The sequence below is a fragment of the Eptatretus burgeri genome, chromosome 8 (genome assembly GCF_056783735.1).
Source record: "Eptatretus burgeri isolate ZD-2024b chromosome 8, Ebu_testis_v1, whole genome shotgun sequence".
NCBI classification, from domain to species: Eukaryota; Metazoa; Chordata; class Myxini; order Myxiniformes; family Myxinidae; genus Eptatretus; species Eptatretus burgeri.
The window spans coordinates 56373337-56392043 of NC_140968.1; the positions used below are offsets into that span (position 1 = coordinate 56373337).

The following is an 18707-nucleotide window of genomic DNA, read 5'->3' on the forward strand; positions in this document are numbered from 1 at the left end:
GCCAAGTACATCTGTTACATCAATTAACCAGACAGACTGAAACCTATGTGTGCTGTGTCAGATGGACACCACTGAGCCTCTTCATTGTCCAGCTGACTCCAAGCGAAGCACAGGAGGGTCTGGATACCAGACTCTGGCAGACAACCTCCTCAGGTTCAGTGAGATTGACTGCTTGCCAAAATCTCTCGACATGTCCCGCTTGGACGATGGTGAGGGTATTGAGTCCACCTTCCAGGACCACAGGGCGAAGTGGCATGATTCGTGCAGACTACAATACAACAAAACTCAATTGATTCGGGCAGAGAAGAGGAAAACAACCAGTGGGGATACCGAAGGCGTGACACGAAAGTATACCCGTCAGAGTGTGGACCGCACAGAGTCACTGCTCGAAACGTGTTTCTTTTGTGACAAGCCAGCAGGTAACGAGTCTTTGCGCAAAGCTTCTACCTTTGACGTGGACAGACGAGTCAGGTAATGTGCTCTGAAACTAGAAGACAAGCCACTTATTGCTAAACTGAGTGCTGGAGATATGATGGCGCAAGATGCCCTGTACCATGTGAAGTTTCTGGTTTCCCTCTATAACAAAGCAAGGGACACAAAGAGAACCTTGGATGACCAGGATGATATCAATCATGGCATAGCTCTCGGAGAACTGGTGTCCTACATCGATGATGCCCGCATGGACGCTCTTGTGGCACCAGTGTTCAAGCTGGCAGACCTAACAAGTCTGTACAACAACCGGCTGAAACAGCTTGGAACAGTCTTGACTGGACGTGTTCACTCGACCAAACTCAAGCACCGGATCATGACATATTTTCTGGACATGGAGGAGCACAAGCCTGGCCGAGATGTTCTGCTAGCTTTCAACGAGGACATCGGATCAGCCCTACACAAGGCCTGTGAACACGATGCTGATAGTGATGGTGTTCATCTTGCTAGAGCCGCGAACATAGTCCGAAGAGACATGTTGAAGGCAGACACTAGGAAGAAGCGAGGCAAAGGCATCAGGAGATGAGTCGAGCCATCTAGTTCCATTCCTGGAAACTGGCAGACCTTTCTTCGCACACATGAGAACAAGATGGAGTTGTTTGACTTCCTAGCCACCAGAGGAGCAACAACAGACACAGACAAACAAGTCATCAGCACCCACCACAAAGATGTGGTTTGTACGCAGGCCCGAGATGTTGCTGGTCTTGCCCCTTGTAGCCATGAAGAGGCTGACACAAGAATGCTACTGCATGCTGAAGACGCTGTGAGGCAGGGATACAGCAAAGTGTCGATCTGTACAGTAGACACTGATGTCGTGGTCCTTGCGGTGACAGCAGCTGGACGTCTGGATATTGATGAGCTTTGGGTTGCTTTTGGCACAGGAAAGAACTTCAGGTTCTTGGCAGCTCACGAGATGTCTGTGGCACTGGGACCTAACAAGTGTCGAGGTTTGCCATTCTTCCATGCCCTCACTGGATGCGACACCGTTTCAAGCTTCGGAAGCAGGGGGAAGAAAAAAGCATGGGAAACCTGGAAAGCCTGTGATGAGGTCACTGATGTCACTGCAGCATTCTGTGCCTTGGCTGCCATGCCACCTCCTTCAGCCGTAGATGACCACATGGATGCACTGGAGCGTTTTGTTGTTGTGCTCTATGATGGCACCAGTAGCCAGTAACATGTCAATGAGTGTCGCAAGCATCTGTTCACCCAGAATGGCAGATCAATAGATGCTCTCCCATCAACTCGTGAAGCCCTGAAACAGCACATCAAGAGAGCTACCTACCAAGCCGGCTACTGTTGGGGCCAGATGATGGTGTCCACATCAGAGCTCCCATCGCCCAGTGACTGGGGGTGGGTTCACACCGATAATGGCTGGGACATATACTGGACAACCCTCCCAGAGGCAACTGAGGCATGTCGGCAACTACTAAGGTGTGGATGCAAAAAGGGATGCAGAGGACAGTGCAAGTGTGTCAAGGCTGCACTCCAGTGCACAGCTCTATGTCACTGTGGTGGGGAGTGTACAAGAGAGTAGAACTGGGACAAGAGAGTAGAACTGGGACAAGAGAGTAGAACTGGGACAAGAGAGATCACAGATGATAATTATGTAACATGTACACATGTATCCATGCATCATAGTAGACTCTGTTACCTGGATCTAGAGGTTCCACTGTATAATTTTGACTCTGTAAGTTGATGTTAGGATCAAACAGAAGCACTTCCTCTGAGTTCAAGAGTGTTAAATGAACAACAGTCATTCCATGGTGCTTGATAACAGTTTTTTGAAGAGTTTGTTGTAGAAAACCGTCCAAAAGTGCAAAAATGCACCAAAAAAATGACCAAATAAATGGTTTATTCATGCTTTGTCACCTTTATTTGCTATTTCTTATTTGCTAGAATCTATATTTAGTTAAATAAAACCACTGGTATGCTTCTTAAATATAGTTGTATCCACATGTATCCTCCTTGTACAACACAAAATCGGCTATTTTGTAAAATGGCCGCCATTTTGGCTCTGGGAAGAATCTGGAATGTCGCTATATCCAAAAATCTTTGTAAGATACTGCCCTAGCAGTGTGCCAAATTTCATGCTTGTATCACTAAAGGCACATTTTTTTCACATATCTTCCGGACTATTTAAAACATTATTAATTGAGGGGGAAAAAGGCCCTCAAAGTTTAACGATGGACTAAGTTTAAACATTCCTTTATAAGTTACCAAAGACGATTCAACACGGAATATACTTTGAATGGGTTTGGGTTTGAATCACCCTAAGGATCAACAAACATCCAAATTCCCAAAAAATAAAACAATACATCCATTGGAAGAATGGAGAGCAGGTTCACAAAGCCATGGAGTCCATCCATGAAATGTGATTCACAGAGTGCAGAGAATGGAGCGTGCAGTCAGAGCATCTGCCTAATTGACGCATCACTTCAAGCAAAACTCCAAGTGAAAGACATGGTGAGCACTGTGTGAGGGATAAGAGTATTCCAAGCAACTTGTACAACATAATTCTTACAGTCTAATCAAAACATGCTTTTTTGGCCCACCCATCACAATAAACAATATGGAACCGGCTCAACAGAAAAACTCAAGTTGTAAATTCATAGACAAGCGGAAAAAACAAAAATATAATTGGAGATATCAATGCAAATTATAAATATACATGGAATTATTTAAAAATAAAATTAATAAACGAAAAAAGACAGTCAATTGTTATAATTATGTTACAAACAGTTATCATTGCGATTTGTGCAAAACCACACGACCTAAAAGTACACCACCCTCTTTCACATCCCCTTCCTCCTCTCGCATACATAATAGGTTGATGGAGCCTGAAGCAAAAAGGAGGGCAAGAACAACTTCAAATAGTCTGTACTTTGTACTCTTCATTTCTGAGCGAGTGTAGTCTTGTTCCACAATTAGCTCAGCATAGGACTTGACAGCTTACCTGGAAATGAGTGCTCAAAGTACAATTGCGAGTTCTAACATATTGTAATAATTCCAAGCCAATTGCATCTAACCCTGCAAAACAAACTTAGAAAAGAGTCAGATGACAAAGCAGACAGACAAGCCGCCTGGCAACGTGAGCAGCATTTAGGACCATACATTGGCGGCCACTGTGGGAGTGTGCGCAGAGCTCACCAAGTCTTCATATAACAACAATAATCTTCAGGAAAATGTATATTATTTATATAATGGAAACAGAAAGATGGCCGAAGGAGAAGATAGAAACTCGGCAACGCTCTATTTTATAGCTGTTGACATGAGCGTGCCTTTCTGGAATCAGGAACATAATTGAAGGATAATCCAATAAACTGACACCGGAGAGAAATGCACAACAAGAAAACTTGGTCTGCAATCCCAGTGAAGGTCGTCGCCTGTCGCCACACTTTGGGGAACAAATTCCACAAATCCCCCAAATTGAGCACTGTGGAGTGAGCACGATCTCCATGCTATTCATCAGGGTCCATACAATGGGCAAGCTGGAGGCCTACGTGATAAACTCCACGTCTACGCTCAGATGCAAAAGGCTGAACTTAGCTCCCTAGGTTCAATAGACGGTGGCAATTTACCCCTTTTGATAAATAACGAGTCCACACGAGGGTTCATATAAAGATTCAAACACATTGTATCCCTGATAACTGGCACACGATTGCCCGCACAACCGTAAAATATATATATATATATATATATATATATATATATATATATATATATATATATATATATATATATATATATATATACATATATATATATATATATATATAAAAAACGCACTTTGGAAACATCCAAGAAACTTTAAACATACAATGGAAAATACTGGCAAACGACCTCCGAGGAAGCGATTCGAAACCATTTGACAAAACAAGTGGAGTGAAAATAATTTCCTTTGCGTCAAGTAAAGTTTTACTTCACCACGTGTTTCACCCAAGTTATTCCCTCCGCCATGGTGAACACTTTACATTTTGTATCGCACCGATACACCGGATCTGGATCCGGACCTGAACCAAAATTGAATATGCTTGCTCTTGCCACCGACCCAACTCATCCGCCGAGGTTTGTCCAAAACTTTTTGAAATATCGTGCTGTAATATCATTTTGGTCCCATCTCTCAAAGGTGAAGAATCAATTTTAAAATTCGAGTATCTGGCCATTCCACATTGTACCAGGCCAAATTTACAAATTCCTGCCCTCACCGAAAGCTGTCCAAGGTCAATTTTCAACCCTGGAAACATTTACGACTCATCTTGGGCGCCCTGCTTCACTGAAAGCAGCGTGGACTTGGGAGATTCTAACTGAAATGTTACAACCTTTATTATCACTGATCAGATATACCCGTCAAGGACGGGTGACGGGATGCTATGGGATTTAATAGGACGGAAGGATTGTAGTTAGCAGCAATCCCGTGATGGTGGACGCGCCACACAATGGAACACCATGATGTCATCCAGCATGGCGAACGCTTTGAGAAAAGTCGACCTTTGATTGAGTTGAACGGAATAACAGGTGGAAGCAAGTTTAGATGTTATAAGCAGAACTGCAAGACATTGTTGATTTTACCTGCAGAGTTTGGTGACGATGCACAAAGCGGTGAAATAGAGGAGAGGAAACATGATACACAAAGGTACAGACACCATTCTTTAATTTATATAAAAAGGAAACACCCTCCAACTAATGATTCACGGTGTACATTGTCCTGAAATGCAATTCTCCTCAAGAGCAAAGATACATCAGGCTGCAAGGTGGTATTTCAGTGATGTGTGTGCTCGAACACAAACACCAACTCCGCTCCGCTCCGCTCCTGCAGAAGGCCGATTTTGTAGCAGGTACATTCACCATTTAGCGTAGGCTGCTCACTTTACATTTGCTTTATCATCCAATTTTCACTTCTCTGGTCTGTAATCACATGCTGTCTTGAGTCGAGGAAACGAAGCAGTGCCTGTTGCCATATACGAGTTCGTTACATCCTTAAGTCGGTGTAACCGATAAGCTTGATGGTAAGAAACATGTGGTAGAGAAAAGGTGCTGCGGCCCCAAGAAACAATCAAAATGCAAGGTAGTTGAGGCTTCTTGAAATTGATCAGATAAAGAAACTCGCAGTTTTTGAAGTAAGAGTTTGCTGTTCTTTTAATCTTCTTCTTCTTCTTCTTCTTCTTCTTCTGCTTCAACTGCCAAATAGTGGCTCACAGGTTCAAGTCTAAATCAGCCAGTAGCCAAATGATGGCACATCTGTATCTGGAGGTTTGCCTTCAATCCTTAGTTGAAGTTTCTTCGTTCATAGTCGTTCACAATGTGATGCATAGTTTGGTCGAGGTAAATTCTCACTTATGAAGTTGGTGTGATACCCTCGCATGGAAAATGCAGATTCGGTTTAGCGTGGTCCACTTTTCGGGGGAGGTCTAATCCTGGCACGCTCAGGCTGCTCTGTGGGATTGCTGGTGTCTGCCTGATGGACCATGCCACTCCTATATGCAGTCCAAGCCTGAATCACTCAATAGCTTTGGAGAAGCCCAGAATGCTTTGTGAAATCTGAGGTGTGTGTTTGGAAGGTTTTGCGAGTCCTCGTGAATGGGCAGTTCAAGACTGGCTTCAATACAGTCACATTCTCACCGCATTCTGGCTTTTCAACGAATGCCATGAGGTTGGGTATTAGACAGTACTGTAAGACATTATATGGGTGTGATCTCTGCTCCCCACTGATTATCCACATTGATGTGTTCAGGATTTTGTCCAAATGCTTGGTGTGGCTGCTTTATACCCCACAAAAGGAGAGCAGTATTCTGCTGTAGAGGACAAAGCTCACCCTCGCTGTGAAGAGACTACACATGCTAGACTACAACTGGTGTCTGCTGGTTTCTGGGTGATGCGAACTATGGTTTTTATCTTCTCACTAACTCTGTAAGATGCTCTGAGTATGTCAGGCTCCTGTCCAGTGTGACACCAAGGTACTTAGGGTCTTCTTCTTCCTCTTTCGGCTTGCTCCCTTTAGGGGTCGCCACAGCGGACCAACTGTCTCCATTTCTCTCTATCCTCCACATCTTCCATTGACACTCCAACCACCCGCATGTCCGCCCTCACCGCATCCATGAACCTCTTCTTTGACCTTCCTCTTCTCCTCCTGCCTGGCGGCTCCATCTTCAACATCCTTCTCCCGATATACTCCGTTTCCCTCCTGTGCACATGTCCAAACCATCTCAATCTCGCCTCTCTCACTTTGTTTCCAAACCGTCCTACCTGCGCTGTCCCTCTAATACACTCATTTCTTATCCTATCCATCCTCGTCACTCCCAACGAGAATCGCAGCATCTTTAACTCTGCCACCTCCAGCTCTGCTTCCTGTCTTTTTGTTAGCGCCACCGCCTCCAAACCATACAACATAGCTGGTCTCACTACCGTCTTGTATACTTTCCCCTTCACTCTTGCAGCTACCCTTCTGTCACAAATCACTCCTGCAACTCTTCTCTCCACCCACTCCATCCTGCCTGCACTCTCTTTTTCACTTCTCTCCCACACTCTCCGTTACTTTGGACAGTTGATCCCAAGTATTTAAACCAATCCACCTTCCCCACCTCCAACTCCTTGCAACTGCACCATACCACCACCCTCCCTCTCATTTACGCACATGTACTCCGTCTTACTCCTACTGTCTAACATTCCCCTTCTCTCCAGTGCGTACCTCCACCTCTCAAGGCTCGATTCAGCCTGCTCCCTACTCTCCCTACAGATCATGATGTCATCCCGCGAACATCATGGTCCATGGAGAACTCAGTCTGATCTCGTCCGTCAACCTGTCCATCACCATTGCAAACAGGAAAGGGCTCAGAGTCGATCCTTGGTGCAATCCCACTTTAACCTTAAACTGGTCCGTCATTCCTACCGCACACCTCACCGCTGTCATACTGTCCTCATACATATCCTGCACGATCCTCACATACTTCTCCAACACTCCCGACTTCCTCATACAATACCACAACTCCTCTCTTGGCACCCTATCATAAGCTTTCTCTAAATCCACAAACACACAATGTAACTCTTTCTGGCCTTCCCTATACTTCTCCATCAACATTCTCAAAGCAAACATCGCATCAGTGGTGCTCTTTCCTGGCATAAACCCATATTGCTGCTCACAGATCATCACCTCTCCTCTCAACCGAGCTTCCACTACTCTTTCCCACAACTTCATGGTGTGGCTTAACAACTTTATCCCTCTGTAATTTCCACAGCTCTGCACATCACCCTTATTCTTGAAAATCGGAACCAGCACACTTAATCTCCACTCCTCCGGCATCCTCTCACTTTCCAAGACTTTATTAAACAATCTGGTTAACAACCCCCACTGCCATCTCTCTCTAAGCACTTCCATGCCTCCACTGGTATACCATCTGGGCCAACCGCCTTTCCACTTTTCATCTTCTTCATAGCAGTCCTCACTTCATCCTTACTGATCCACCCCACTTCCAGATTCACTATCTCCACCTCTTCCAACCTTCTCTCTCTCTCATTTTTCTTCATTCATCAGCTCCTCAAAGTACTCCATCCACCTTCTCAACACACTCTCCTCGCTCGTCAGCACATTCCCATTTACGTCCTTTATCACCCTAACCTACAGCACATCCTTCCCAGCTCGGTCCCTCTGTCTTGCCAATCGGTATAAATCCTTTTCCCCTTCTTTTGTATCCAACTTCTCATACAGCTCGTCATATGCCTTTTCCTTGGCCTTTGCCACCTCTCTTTTTGCCTTTCGACGCCACTCCTTGTACTCCTGCCGACTTTCTTCATCTCTCTGACTATCCCACTTCTTTTTCGCCAACCCCTTCTTCCTTATACTTTCCTGTACTTCCTCATTCCACCACCAAGTCTCCTTATCTTCCTTCCTCTGTCCAGATGTCACACCAAGTACCTTCCTAGCTATCTCCCTCACAACTTCTGCTGTCGTTGCCCAATCATCCCACCCATCTTTACCACCATCCAACGCCTGTCTCACCTCCTCCCTAAATTTCATGCAACAGTCTTCCTCCTTCAGCTTCCACCATCTGGTCCTTGGTTCAGCCCTCACTCTCTTCCTCAACCTCACCTCTAAAGTCATCCTACAGACCACCAATCGATGCTGTCGAGCTACACTCTCCCCTGCCACAACCTTACAGTCACTAATCTCTTTCAGGTTGCATCTCCTACTTAAGATGTAATCCACCTGTGTGCCACTTTCCTCCACTCTTGTATGTCACCCTGTGTTCCTCCTTCTTCTTGAAATACGTGTTTACCACTGCCATTTCCATTCTTTTTGCAAACTCTACCACCATTTGCCCTTCCACATTTCTCTTGTTGAGACCGTACCTCCCCATCACCTCCTCATCCTCTTTATTCCCTTCCCCAACATGTCCATTGAAATCTGCTCCAATCACCACTCTTTCATCCTTGGATACACTCTCCACCACTTCATCTAACTCACTCCAGAAATCTTCTTTATATTCCATCTCACACCCCATATGTGGGGCATATGCACTGATGACATTCATCATCACCCCTTCAATTTCCAACTTCACACTCATCACTCGGTCAGACACCCTCCTCACCTCCAATACCCTCTTGACATGATCTTCCTTCAGGATTATCCCGACACCATTTCTCCTCCCATCCACACCATGGTAGAACAGTTTGAAACCACCTCCAATGCTCCTCGCCTTACTCCCCATCCACTTGGTCTCTTGTACACACAGTATGTCCACCTTTCTTCTCTCCATCATATCAGCCAACTCTCGCCCTTTGCCAGTCATCGTCCCAACATTCAGAGTTCCAACTCTCACCTCCACACTTCTACCCTTCCCCCCTCTCCCACTGCCTCCGGACTCGCCTTCCCCGTCTCCTTCTCCTCCTTCGCCCAGCAGTAGCACAATTTCCACTGGTACCCTGCTGACCACCGGTACCGGTGGCGGTCGTTGGTATCCCGGGCCCCCACCGCTCCCGTATGGGCAGTCGTTTTGTTGTCCGCATACTGATTTGGCATAGGTTTTTACGCCGGATGCCCTTCCTGACGCAACCCTGGTCGCCTCTTACGACACACAGGGATATGGTACACCTATTCTAACCGGGGCATACACCGGGCCCAGTACAACTGGTGCTCATTTCGCCGACCTCGGAAGGATGGCAGGCTGAGTCAACCCCCTGGTGTTTTCGACTTGGTTTATATATATATATATATATATACATATATATATATATATATATATATATATATACACATTATATATATATATATATATATATATATATATACACATTATATATATATATATATATATATATATATACACATTATATATATATACACATTATATATATACACATTATATATATATATACACATATATATATATATATATATATACACATTATATATATATATATATATATATATATATATATATACATACATATATTAATTCAGTGTCCCAACGGGGCTTGAACTCAGGACCTCTTGGGTCCCAAGCCACTGCCCTTACCACTGCGCCAACACCAGGCATACACCAAGGTACTTAGGGTATGGTTGATTATTGACTGGTTTGCCACAGAAGAAAACCTATAAGGCACGATTTGCCAGTTTGTTGCTGAGGTGGATAGCAGTGATAAGTCGTCTTAGATGGATTTAAACAGCAGAGCCAATAAGTGAAGAATTGATCCATCAATCCGAAATCATCAGTGTTGTTTAAATCCTTAAGGCTGGTTGTCGAGGTAGAAAGAGCAAGGTCACATGCACATGCAAATTAATGGCATGTGGTGCAGGGCATGTCACAATAAATACATGTTGGGGAGGATTGGAGTTAAGATAAAGCCTTCGGGGGGGGGGCATCATTCAGGGTCCTTGTAGAGCTTGTCTGGTGTCCGAGAGAAACCCGATACGTGTGGTTGCTGAGCATTGATGGAAAGGGCCGCATTGTGGTCTGGCATTGGAACAGCTTTAGAAACTTTCAGTAGCAGTCGATATTGCCAGACAGTGTTATATGCTGAAGTGAGGGGTCAATGATCGAGTGCAACAGGTGTCTCACGCACATGCCGGTAACCAGTCTCAATATGTGCATGGAGTGGTAGTGAGAGTACAGGTATACCTCGATTTACATCGAGGATGTGTTCTTGAAAACTGTGACTAAAATCAAAATGACTTAAATCAAATCTTTTTTTTTTCAATAAGAAATACAGCAATGAAGTAAAGCTGTGTGGGAGATGGGGATGGGGACGTCATAATTTTCACCTACAATATTACCTTTTTGGCTTAAACACTCAGTCAAACCCATATTTTGACAGAAAAAAATTGAAATGAAATAATTATATTAAAGTACAATGCAGTAAACGACTGTGTAAAATATGCTGTGGTCGTGGTCGGGAAAGGGGGGAGAGAGTGAGTGAGTGAGTGAGAGATGAGTTATGATCAGATGAATAAGGATGGAAGGCTTGCTATTTGTAGTCCAGGCAGGTATTTGTAATCCGTTAAGGGTGTTGGGGATGACCCTCCTATTCTTCGTGAAAGACACCGTGAGGATCTTTAGCATCCATCAACTAATGCTAGCAGACAGAACACCCATCTTAACAGTGCATACATCTAGGCCATCCTATCCGTACACACACAGAAACCTAATAAATCAGCCACGGCTTGCAGTAAAGGTCGCTTTTGCGATGGCAGCGGAAACGGAACTCTCACTCTCCTTTTTAAGTCATCATATATAGACTTTTAGCTTCCTGCTGTGTGATTGCTTACATCACAGGCATCCTCTTTCTATTGAGGTCCTCAATCCACATGTCCAGCATACTGTTGTGGGCCGGGGGTCGGTGGCGAGAACGACCACTAGGTGGGGGAGGTTTGCGTCGTCTCCCACCAAACTCCCCGGAATTGTAGGCTGTCGCTCGGATAACTCCGCGAGCCGGCGGGTCGTTTAACTGACCGTGGTCGCCAATATCTCAACCGCGTAGCATAGGGTCAATTTGTTTTTACCAATTTTCCTAATTAACTAAGTAATTTTGACTACCGGGGAAACCTCGCCCTCGGCACATCTTGCTCGAACCGGGTCACTATACCGACTGAGGTAGAGTTCCAACGACCGACTACCAACTCCGGTTCGGGTGCAGCCGAGCGGAAACTGCCAAAGCTATGCCGGCTGGAATGAACGGATTATCTGGGATAAACCCCCACCTAAATTCAGATCCGAACCATGCTGGACCAATGCAAGAAGGGACAGAAACGAACTGGCAACATTTCTTACAAGTTTTATTTACAGTAAATGAAGACACAAAGCAAGACTTAACGCGAATATGCAAGAAGTATTTACAATGATCCAAAAACACTTATTCAGTTCTACTTAAAGACGGGCCCACACGCAGACACACACACACACACACACACACACACACAAAATGAAAAGAAACCCAGAGTCTCTATTGGACCCTCACAGCCGTGGAGAGAGACAAGCTGGGGGCCAGAGTTCGGTGGTGTACCTGACCATCGGAGGAAGGGCATGCTCCATGATGTGGCACCTGACAATGGTCACTGGTTTGGTCCCCAGTCGCACATGTGGGACTCAAGGTTCATGGTGGAGCTCGGGTGGTGAATGGCCGGGGTCCACGGAGGCGGGTCGGGGTCGCTCTTCCCTTCCTCGTAGAGGGCCAGCAGAGACACGTTCGCCGCCTCCACACCCACCAAAAACTCTTCAAAAGAACTTTTAAAAGACTCTCCAAGACCCCAAAAAGACTCTCCAAGACCTCAAAACGACCACCTTCCTCAGAGAGTGCTCGGGAATTTATGGTCCTCCCTCAGCAGGGAGGGGCCTTGATGAACACACCTCGCTGTCCGCCTCTGATTGGACAGATCCTACGGCCCACCCTTCCGGGGCGGGGCCTTAGTCCTTGACGGGAAACCCCAGCCACTCCTCCACGCGGGCCGACACTCGATGAGTAACAGTATCAATGCTGCAACAGCCCCTACCGAGAAACCCCAGCCAGTCTTCCACGCGGGTTCATACTTGACGAGTAACAGTATCAATGTTGCACAGGTCGTTGTGCAAGAGTTACAACGTTTGTGGAAGGAACGTTGGTGGAAGCGGCAAGGAACGGCTGCAAGACCCTGCCTTGGCAAGTCAGATTGCTTGTAGACAGTGGGTGGGTAGTGGATCGTGATGGGGAATGGAATGGTTGTTGGTTGTTCGTTGGAGGGTTCGTTGGATGTAAAGATTTAATAATCTAACGAAAAAGAAATCGCAATGCACACCTTTGATTCTCCCACTCGACAACAGGGAAGGGGATCTGACTACACACATACTTAACGACACAACTGACTTTTTGGACATCTGTATGTTGAATGCAAATGGTTTCCAGATCCGTAACAATACGCTCAATCTTTTCCATGTAAGAGTTCTTCGCTTCATAATTAACTTGGATGGTAATGGCGGTGCACATTTTGCACTTTCACGAATTTGTTCTGCATTTTTATAAGTTGTACTTACATTTGTTGGAGGCATTCCTAAGTGCCGACCAACCAACAGCACGATCACCACTCACCATTCCTCGTATAACATCCAATTTCACCTCCAGATTTACAGTTTTATGCACTTTCTTCACCACAGGCTCATTCTTATCACCACTAGCACGCTTAGAACTCATGATGAATATTTGTGAAGGACAGTACATCTGAACAGCACAAATGCAGAATCGAGTACAGTGCACTTTACACACTGAAGTTCAAGTCACTTGCTTTGGCTTCTCAGTCGCCGATTTTCCTGAGCCGCCCAGTCAATTGAATTTCAATTTGAATTAAATTGCCAGTGGAAGGAAAATTTCCATGTTTTACGTGGACAATGATAAAGAATATCAATACAGGATTAACAATGGTCATGGCGGCGTAGTGTTCGACTGCGGTGCCGGCTAATCGGTCTAAATTTATATTCGGTACTGGAATATTCTCTACAGGACAACTGGTACAGGTACAACCCGATAAGGGCATGGGGCACAGAATGCAGAAATGTTCTTCCATCCACGAAGCTTGCCTTTGCCGGCACGCACACAGGCACGGCACAGTCACGCACGGTTTGTAGTTGACACGTCATCATTGAGATGTGATGGATGTTAAATAAAATTTGTGAGTAAAATGTCATCATTTTGCAAAGATTTGACAATGTTCGACAATTTTGAGCTTCCAACACGATATTTCCATTTTTCAGATCTGGCAACACTGTTCGAAGGCTTCCGGCCCACGCACAGCAGCACGGTTTGCTGTGTTGTCATTGAAATGTGATGTTGCACTCACTGTACAAAACCTCCGTCGCACTTCAATGCATACACGTCTTGAAACGGCAAACCACGTGTCGCTGTGTGAGAGCCTGCGTGCTTCATAATGTTCACGAACTCAATGTGTCGGAGTAAGATTGGGTGGTTCAGGAAAATTGACGACAGAAAAAGCCTGGCATGAGCGACGTAACTTCGATGTAAAGACGCGTAATTCAAAGCATGGGTACACATTGATGGACGATGCAACTTCAAATCAACATAAATTGAGGCAACGCAAATCGAGGTATACCTGTACTTGATCAACACAACTTCTACCAGGACTAAAGCCAGCTTGTTCGTTTGAAAAATCATGCTCCACCAATGGCTTAACCCTGGCCAGGAGGGAGCGCTCGAAAAGATATCGGCCGATGCTTGATGGGCCAGCAGCAGGTTTCCCTGACTTGAGAATGGCAATGACATTTTCTTCTCTCTCGATGGAAGGTATCATACCAGTGACGTGGGCATTCATGAGGGAAGCCAATCAGTCACATCCAAGCGGTCCTAACGTATTCATGAAATCAGGGTAGTACCTTCTATTCCTGCTACTTTTATTGCTACAGTGGATGAGAGGCACACATCTGCATCAGATGTGGTGCAGGGAGAAGAAAGAAGGGATGGTGGAGATGATGAAATGGTATCAGAAAGCTCCTTAATGCAAACTTTACATCTTACTTCTTTGGTTGAGTCAATCATAGAGTTTGAGGAGCATCTTCGAAGCAACAGCATTCGCTATTACTTTGGGTGGTTGATGTTGAGCAGGGGTAACTGCTCTGAGATGTGTAAATAGTTTCCTTACTTTCCTCCTGGAATGAGTGGCATTGAGATCTTCCAGTGTCTCCTGACACCTTTGACATCAGGCCATCTCCAAAGATCCCAGGAGTCCAGTGTTATTTTAATGGACCATGAACTTTACGATTTACCTTTCAGGTTCTGCAATGTGTTAAGCACTTGTGCACGGGATAAACAGGTTAACTAAATTGTTAGATTGTCAAGACAAGTAAAATAGGTCCAATCACCCTGTAGCTCATTTACATTGATACATTTTCATTATGGTACAAAAGGAAGATTCAAGACAAGTAAAAAAGAACATCTATTTGACCAGGCTCGGTGGTGTGATGGTTCGAGAATACGCTCCGAGTATGTGAAGTCAGAGGTTAAAACCCTGGCCGAGTCATCCCAAATACTGAAAAAAGGGTACATGCTACTTCCGTGCTTGATGTTCAACATGTAAAACGACAGAGCACGGACAATCGCGATAGGTTGGCAATCATGGGGAAGAGGAAATTCCTCCTGAAAAAAAAATTCCCTGCTGAGTGCAGTGAGAAATGCAGCGCCATTGCTGCAACGTCGCTGGTACCCAGAGTGCCCAGGACATGACGGAGTTTCCTGAAAGTGGCCAATTGGTGTGTGTGTATGTGTATGTGTATGTGTATGTGTATGTGTATGTGTATGTGTATGTGTATGTGTATGTGTATGTGTATGTGTATGTGTATGTGTATGTGTATGTGTATGTGTATGTGTATGTGTATGTGTGTGTGTGTGTGTGTGTGTGTGTGTGTGTGTGTGTGTGTGTGTGTGTGTGTGTGTGTGTGTGTGTGTGTGTGTGTGTGTGTGTGTGTGTGTGTGTGTGTGTGTGTGTGTGTGTGTGTGTGTGTGTGTGTGTTGTTAAAATGGCTCCGAGGGGGTTAGTAATGCATATAATACAGTAGCTATTCCATGGCAGACATATCTTGCTTAGGAGCTGCCGGTCTGGCAGGACCCGTTTATACGACTTTGCATCGGGTTTGCCCGCAATTCTCTTCAGTCCTGTCTGTACCCACTTTGACTCTCTCATGTGGTGTGTGTGAGGTCTTAAGGCAAAGGATATTTCAGGATTCCCATTCATTCGTCATATCGGGAGAGGGTTCAGGGGTTATCATTGTTGATATGTTACATATGTGATTGCTTATTTTGTTTCCTTTCCCATGCCAGTATTCCTTCTGTATTACATATATTCTGGCAGCAGTGGCCGCTTCATTTGGTGGTTACGGAGGGCCCATTAAGGTAGGTAGGTAGGATTAGGTCAGTACAAACCTAATCAAGTTTTAGTGCTGTCTTATGGCTTTTTCAGGCTTTTTTCTTTCAGAAATGTTCAGAGTTTTCGCGCTACTGACGTGCTCGATATCGGTTTTCTTGCCCAAAAGTCGGGAGACACGCTGGTTAATGACGTCATCAAGCCAGTATTGGACGCGGGGGAAAAGTGGGAAATTTAAATGATTCTGACCACAACTTGTTGATTAAAATAACTTTTCCAGATGGTTTTTCTAATTTTCTTGAAAAAAACTGTGACAACTTTTTCCCATTGTCTTAATGTAATTAAGCCCGGATTTCGTAATTACTAAAAATATAATATCTCTGGTTCGACTGAAAAGATTTCAATGATTCAAAGACCGAAATGTTTCTTTTTCCATGAACTATCTGATAGAATGAAAATTAAAACCTTTTGGAGATATTGAAAATTTTCCCTACGTACCTAATTAAGGGACTATTTGGTCCCTTTTAGACGTGAGATCTTGCAGGGGTGGGGGGGGGGGTTGTCAAAACAGTTGACCATTGCGGTCACTTTGACGTGACCCACCGGCACAGAGCTCTATAATACCGTGCGTGGTATACCATTAACTTTGCTGTCGCTCTGAAACAACACTCAAACAGCTTTCAGAATGCTTTACCGTGTGTACATGATGGAGAAAATCCAAATGGAACCAAACGATATTTTTAGACAAACATGGAAGTTTTCCTTTCTGGGAAGTGCAAGCCAGCAACAGGATGGAGGAGGCGACAGAAGGATGGATGGTCGTGCTGACCTTGACAGGTTAACACAGCACGTGCGTACATCATTTGTAGACGGCTCGGGAAGCAATGATCAATTCATCAACCTGAACCCGAATGTTGTTAATTTTACACTTTACCGAGTTTAGTAATTGGGAAAAGGCGCGGCGAGCGAGCCCGTCATTCAATCACCAATTAAAGAGAGAGAGTAAGAAAAAAAAAAAACTTATTCCATCAAGCGGTGCCCAAAGTTGGAATCGTGTCACGTGATCGGAGCTCGAGCCTTCTGCGTCTCTCTGTCCACCTGGCCCACGTGTGCTCCCGTCAGTGTCCACCTCGTGTCCCACACAAGACGCAAGGGAGGCGGCGACCGGGTACGTGGTGCGAATGGCGGAATTCTTACCCGAGCGACGAAGGGGTCGGGCTCACCGGGCTCCTCACAGGGGAGAGCCGGGGGTGCAGCGGCCGGAAAACACGGACTGCCGCCGCTCTGGTCCGATCAATCCGAGTGGAAGCGAAGCAACGCTGGGGCTGCGAGTCGCGATTCGCTACCATAAAGCTGTTCGGGTGAAAGAGCGAAGCGGCCTCACGAACACCTTTGGCCGTTCGGTACAGTTACATCCGTGTCCTTGCCGGACGTCACACGGGACAAGTGAGAGGGCGGGAGAAAGAGAACCAGAGAGCGAGAGGGAACCCGCGCTTGGCCGTTGCGTCATTACGTCATCACGTTATTTCTGCGTTTGATCGATGAGCACACCCGTCGGAATTGTGCTCGCGCGGCGTCGTTACGTCATCACGTTATTTCTGCGTTCGATCGATGAGCACACTCGTCGATACTGTGCTCGCGCGGCGTCGTTACGTCATTACGTTATTTCTGCGTTTGATCGATGGAGCACACCCGTCGATGCTGTGCTCGCGCGGCGTCGTTTACGTCATTACGTTATTTCTGCATTCGATCGATAGAGCACACTCGTCGGTACTGTACTCGCCAGGCGTCGTTACGTCATTACGTGTTGACAAGGCGCTTCTTACGTCGTGACGTTTGCACCAGCGGGAACTTTGGATTGAGGTACAGAATGTATTGCCTTGTACGTTTGTCGACGTTCCTTGAAAAAGGCCTCGATCGGCGATTCGACTCGAGACTTTGGATTTTAAGGGTTGCCTCTCTTTCAAACGCCACAGCAACAAGGCAGCAATGCACACATGCGTTTCCGGTTGTTGTTTTTTTGTGGGGTTTTTTTTATTTATTTATTTATTTATTTATTACCGCGGACACGGCAAGTTGGAGGCGGCGAAGAACGGGTTGGTGGGAATCGAAAGCGGGTTTTTTTTTTAAAATTTAATTTAATTTAATTTTATTTAATTTTATTTTATTTTATTTTATTTTATTACCCTGCGCTCGCGAAGCGCAAACCGAGGATAAGCGATCGGTCGCGTCGTACGAGCGCGGTTTGTTCTGTTCAACAGAGTAACGGATCCTCACTGTCCATTCACAAATGAGCGTCCTTGGTAATACATGGAATGTCACGTGGAGTTTTCAAGTTTTCGGGAATAGTCAAAAAAAAAACTATTGTATTTATATTATCTATCTATAATTCCAGCAATGTGTGTGTGTGTGTGTGTGTGTGTGTGTGTGTGTGTGTGTGTGTGTGTGTGTGTGTGTGTGTGTGTGTGTGTGTGTGTGTGTGTGTGTGTGTGTGTGTGTGTGTGTGTGTGTGTGTGTGTGTGTGTGTCTGTGTGTGTGTGACCGCTGTTTCTCGACAACCACTGGTCCGATCTAATTGAAACTTGTCAGGTATATTTCTGGGGACCTGAGGATGTGCCTTTTCAAGGTTTGATATTAATCGGCCAAGTGCTTCCCAGGTTATGGCCATTTATTTACCAACCAATGACATGACACGTTGCTGCCGCCATTTATTTACCAACCAATGACAGGACACATTGCTGCGTAGGCGTGGCCGATGGGGAAGAGATCCTCAGCCGCGCTCCCCATTACGGGTTACAACGTACGGACTTCCGGATAGTGATGACTTTCTGTATTCCAATAATTAATTTCTCGATTTCTTATGCACATTTATAGATAAACACAATGC

The 18707-nt window shown here is 45.3% G+C and overlaps 1 protein-coding gene and 1 long non-coding RNA gene across 7 annotated transcripts in view; one reads left to right on the forward strand and one right to left on the reverse strand.

Moving 5' to 3' along the window:
- Positions 1–17334, reverse strand: part of LOC147021793 (trafficking kinesin-binding protein 1-like) — a 178422-nt gene extending 161088 nt beyond the window's left edge. Inside the window, 3 exon segments of the mRNA XM_085892158.1 lie at positions 17018–17062; positions 17064–17142; positions 17144–17334. Coding sequence (XP_085748284.1) covers positions 17018–17062; positions 17064–17142; positions 17144–17169 — 150 coding nt within the window. The 5' untranslated portion in view covers positions 17170–17334.
- The window catches only part of LOC147021794 (uncharacterized), a 28271-nt gene continuing 26406 nt past the window's right edge, over positions 16843–18707 (forward strand). The window contains exon 1 of one of the 6 annotated variants that reach the window (XR_015060930.1): positions 16843–16988. This is a non-coding gene — a long non-coding RNA (uncharacterized LOC147021794). Of the gene's footprint in view, positions 16989–17568; positions 17684–17857; positions 17938–18029; positions 18124–18707 lie in introns of those variants that run through there. The other 5 variants (XR_015060934.1, XR_015060931.1, XR_015060933.1 and 2 more) reach the window with 5 other exon arrangements.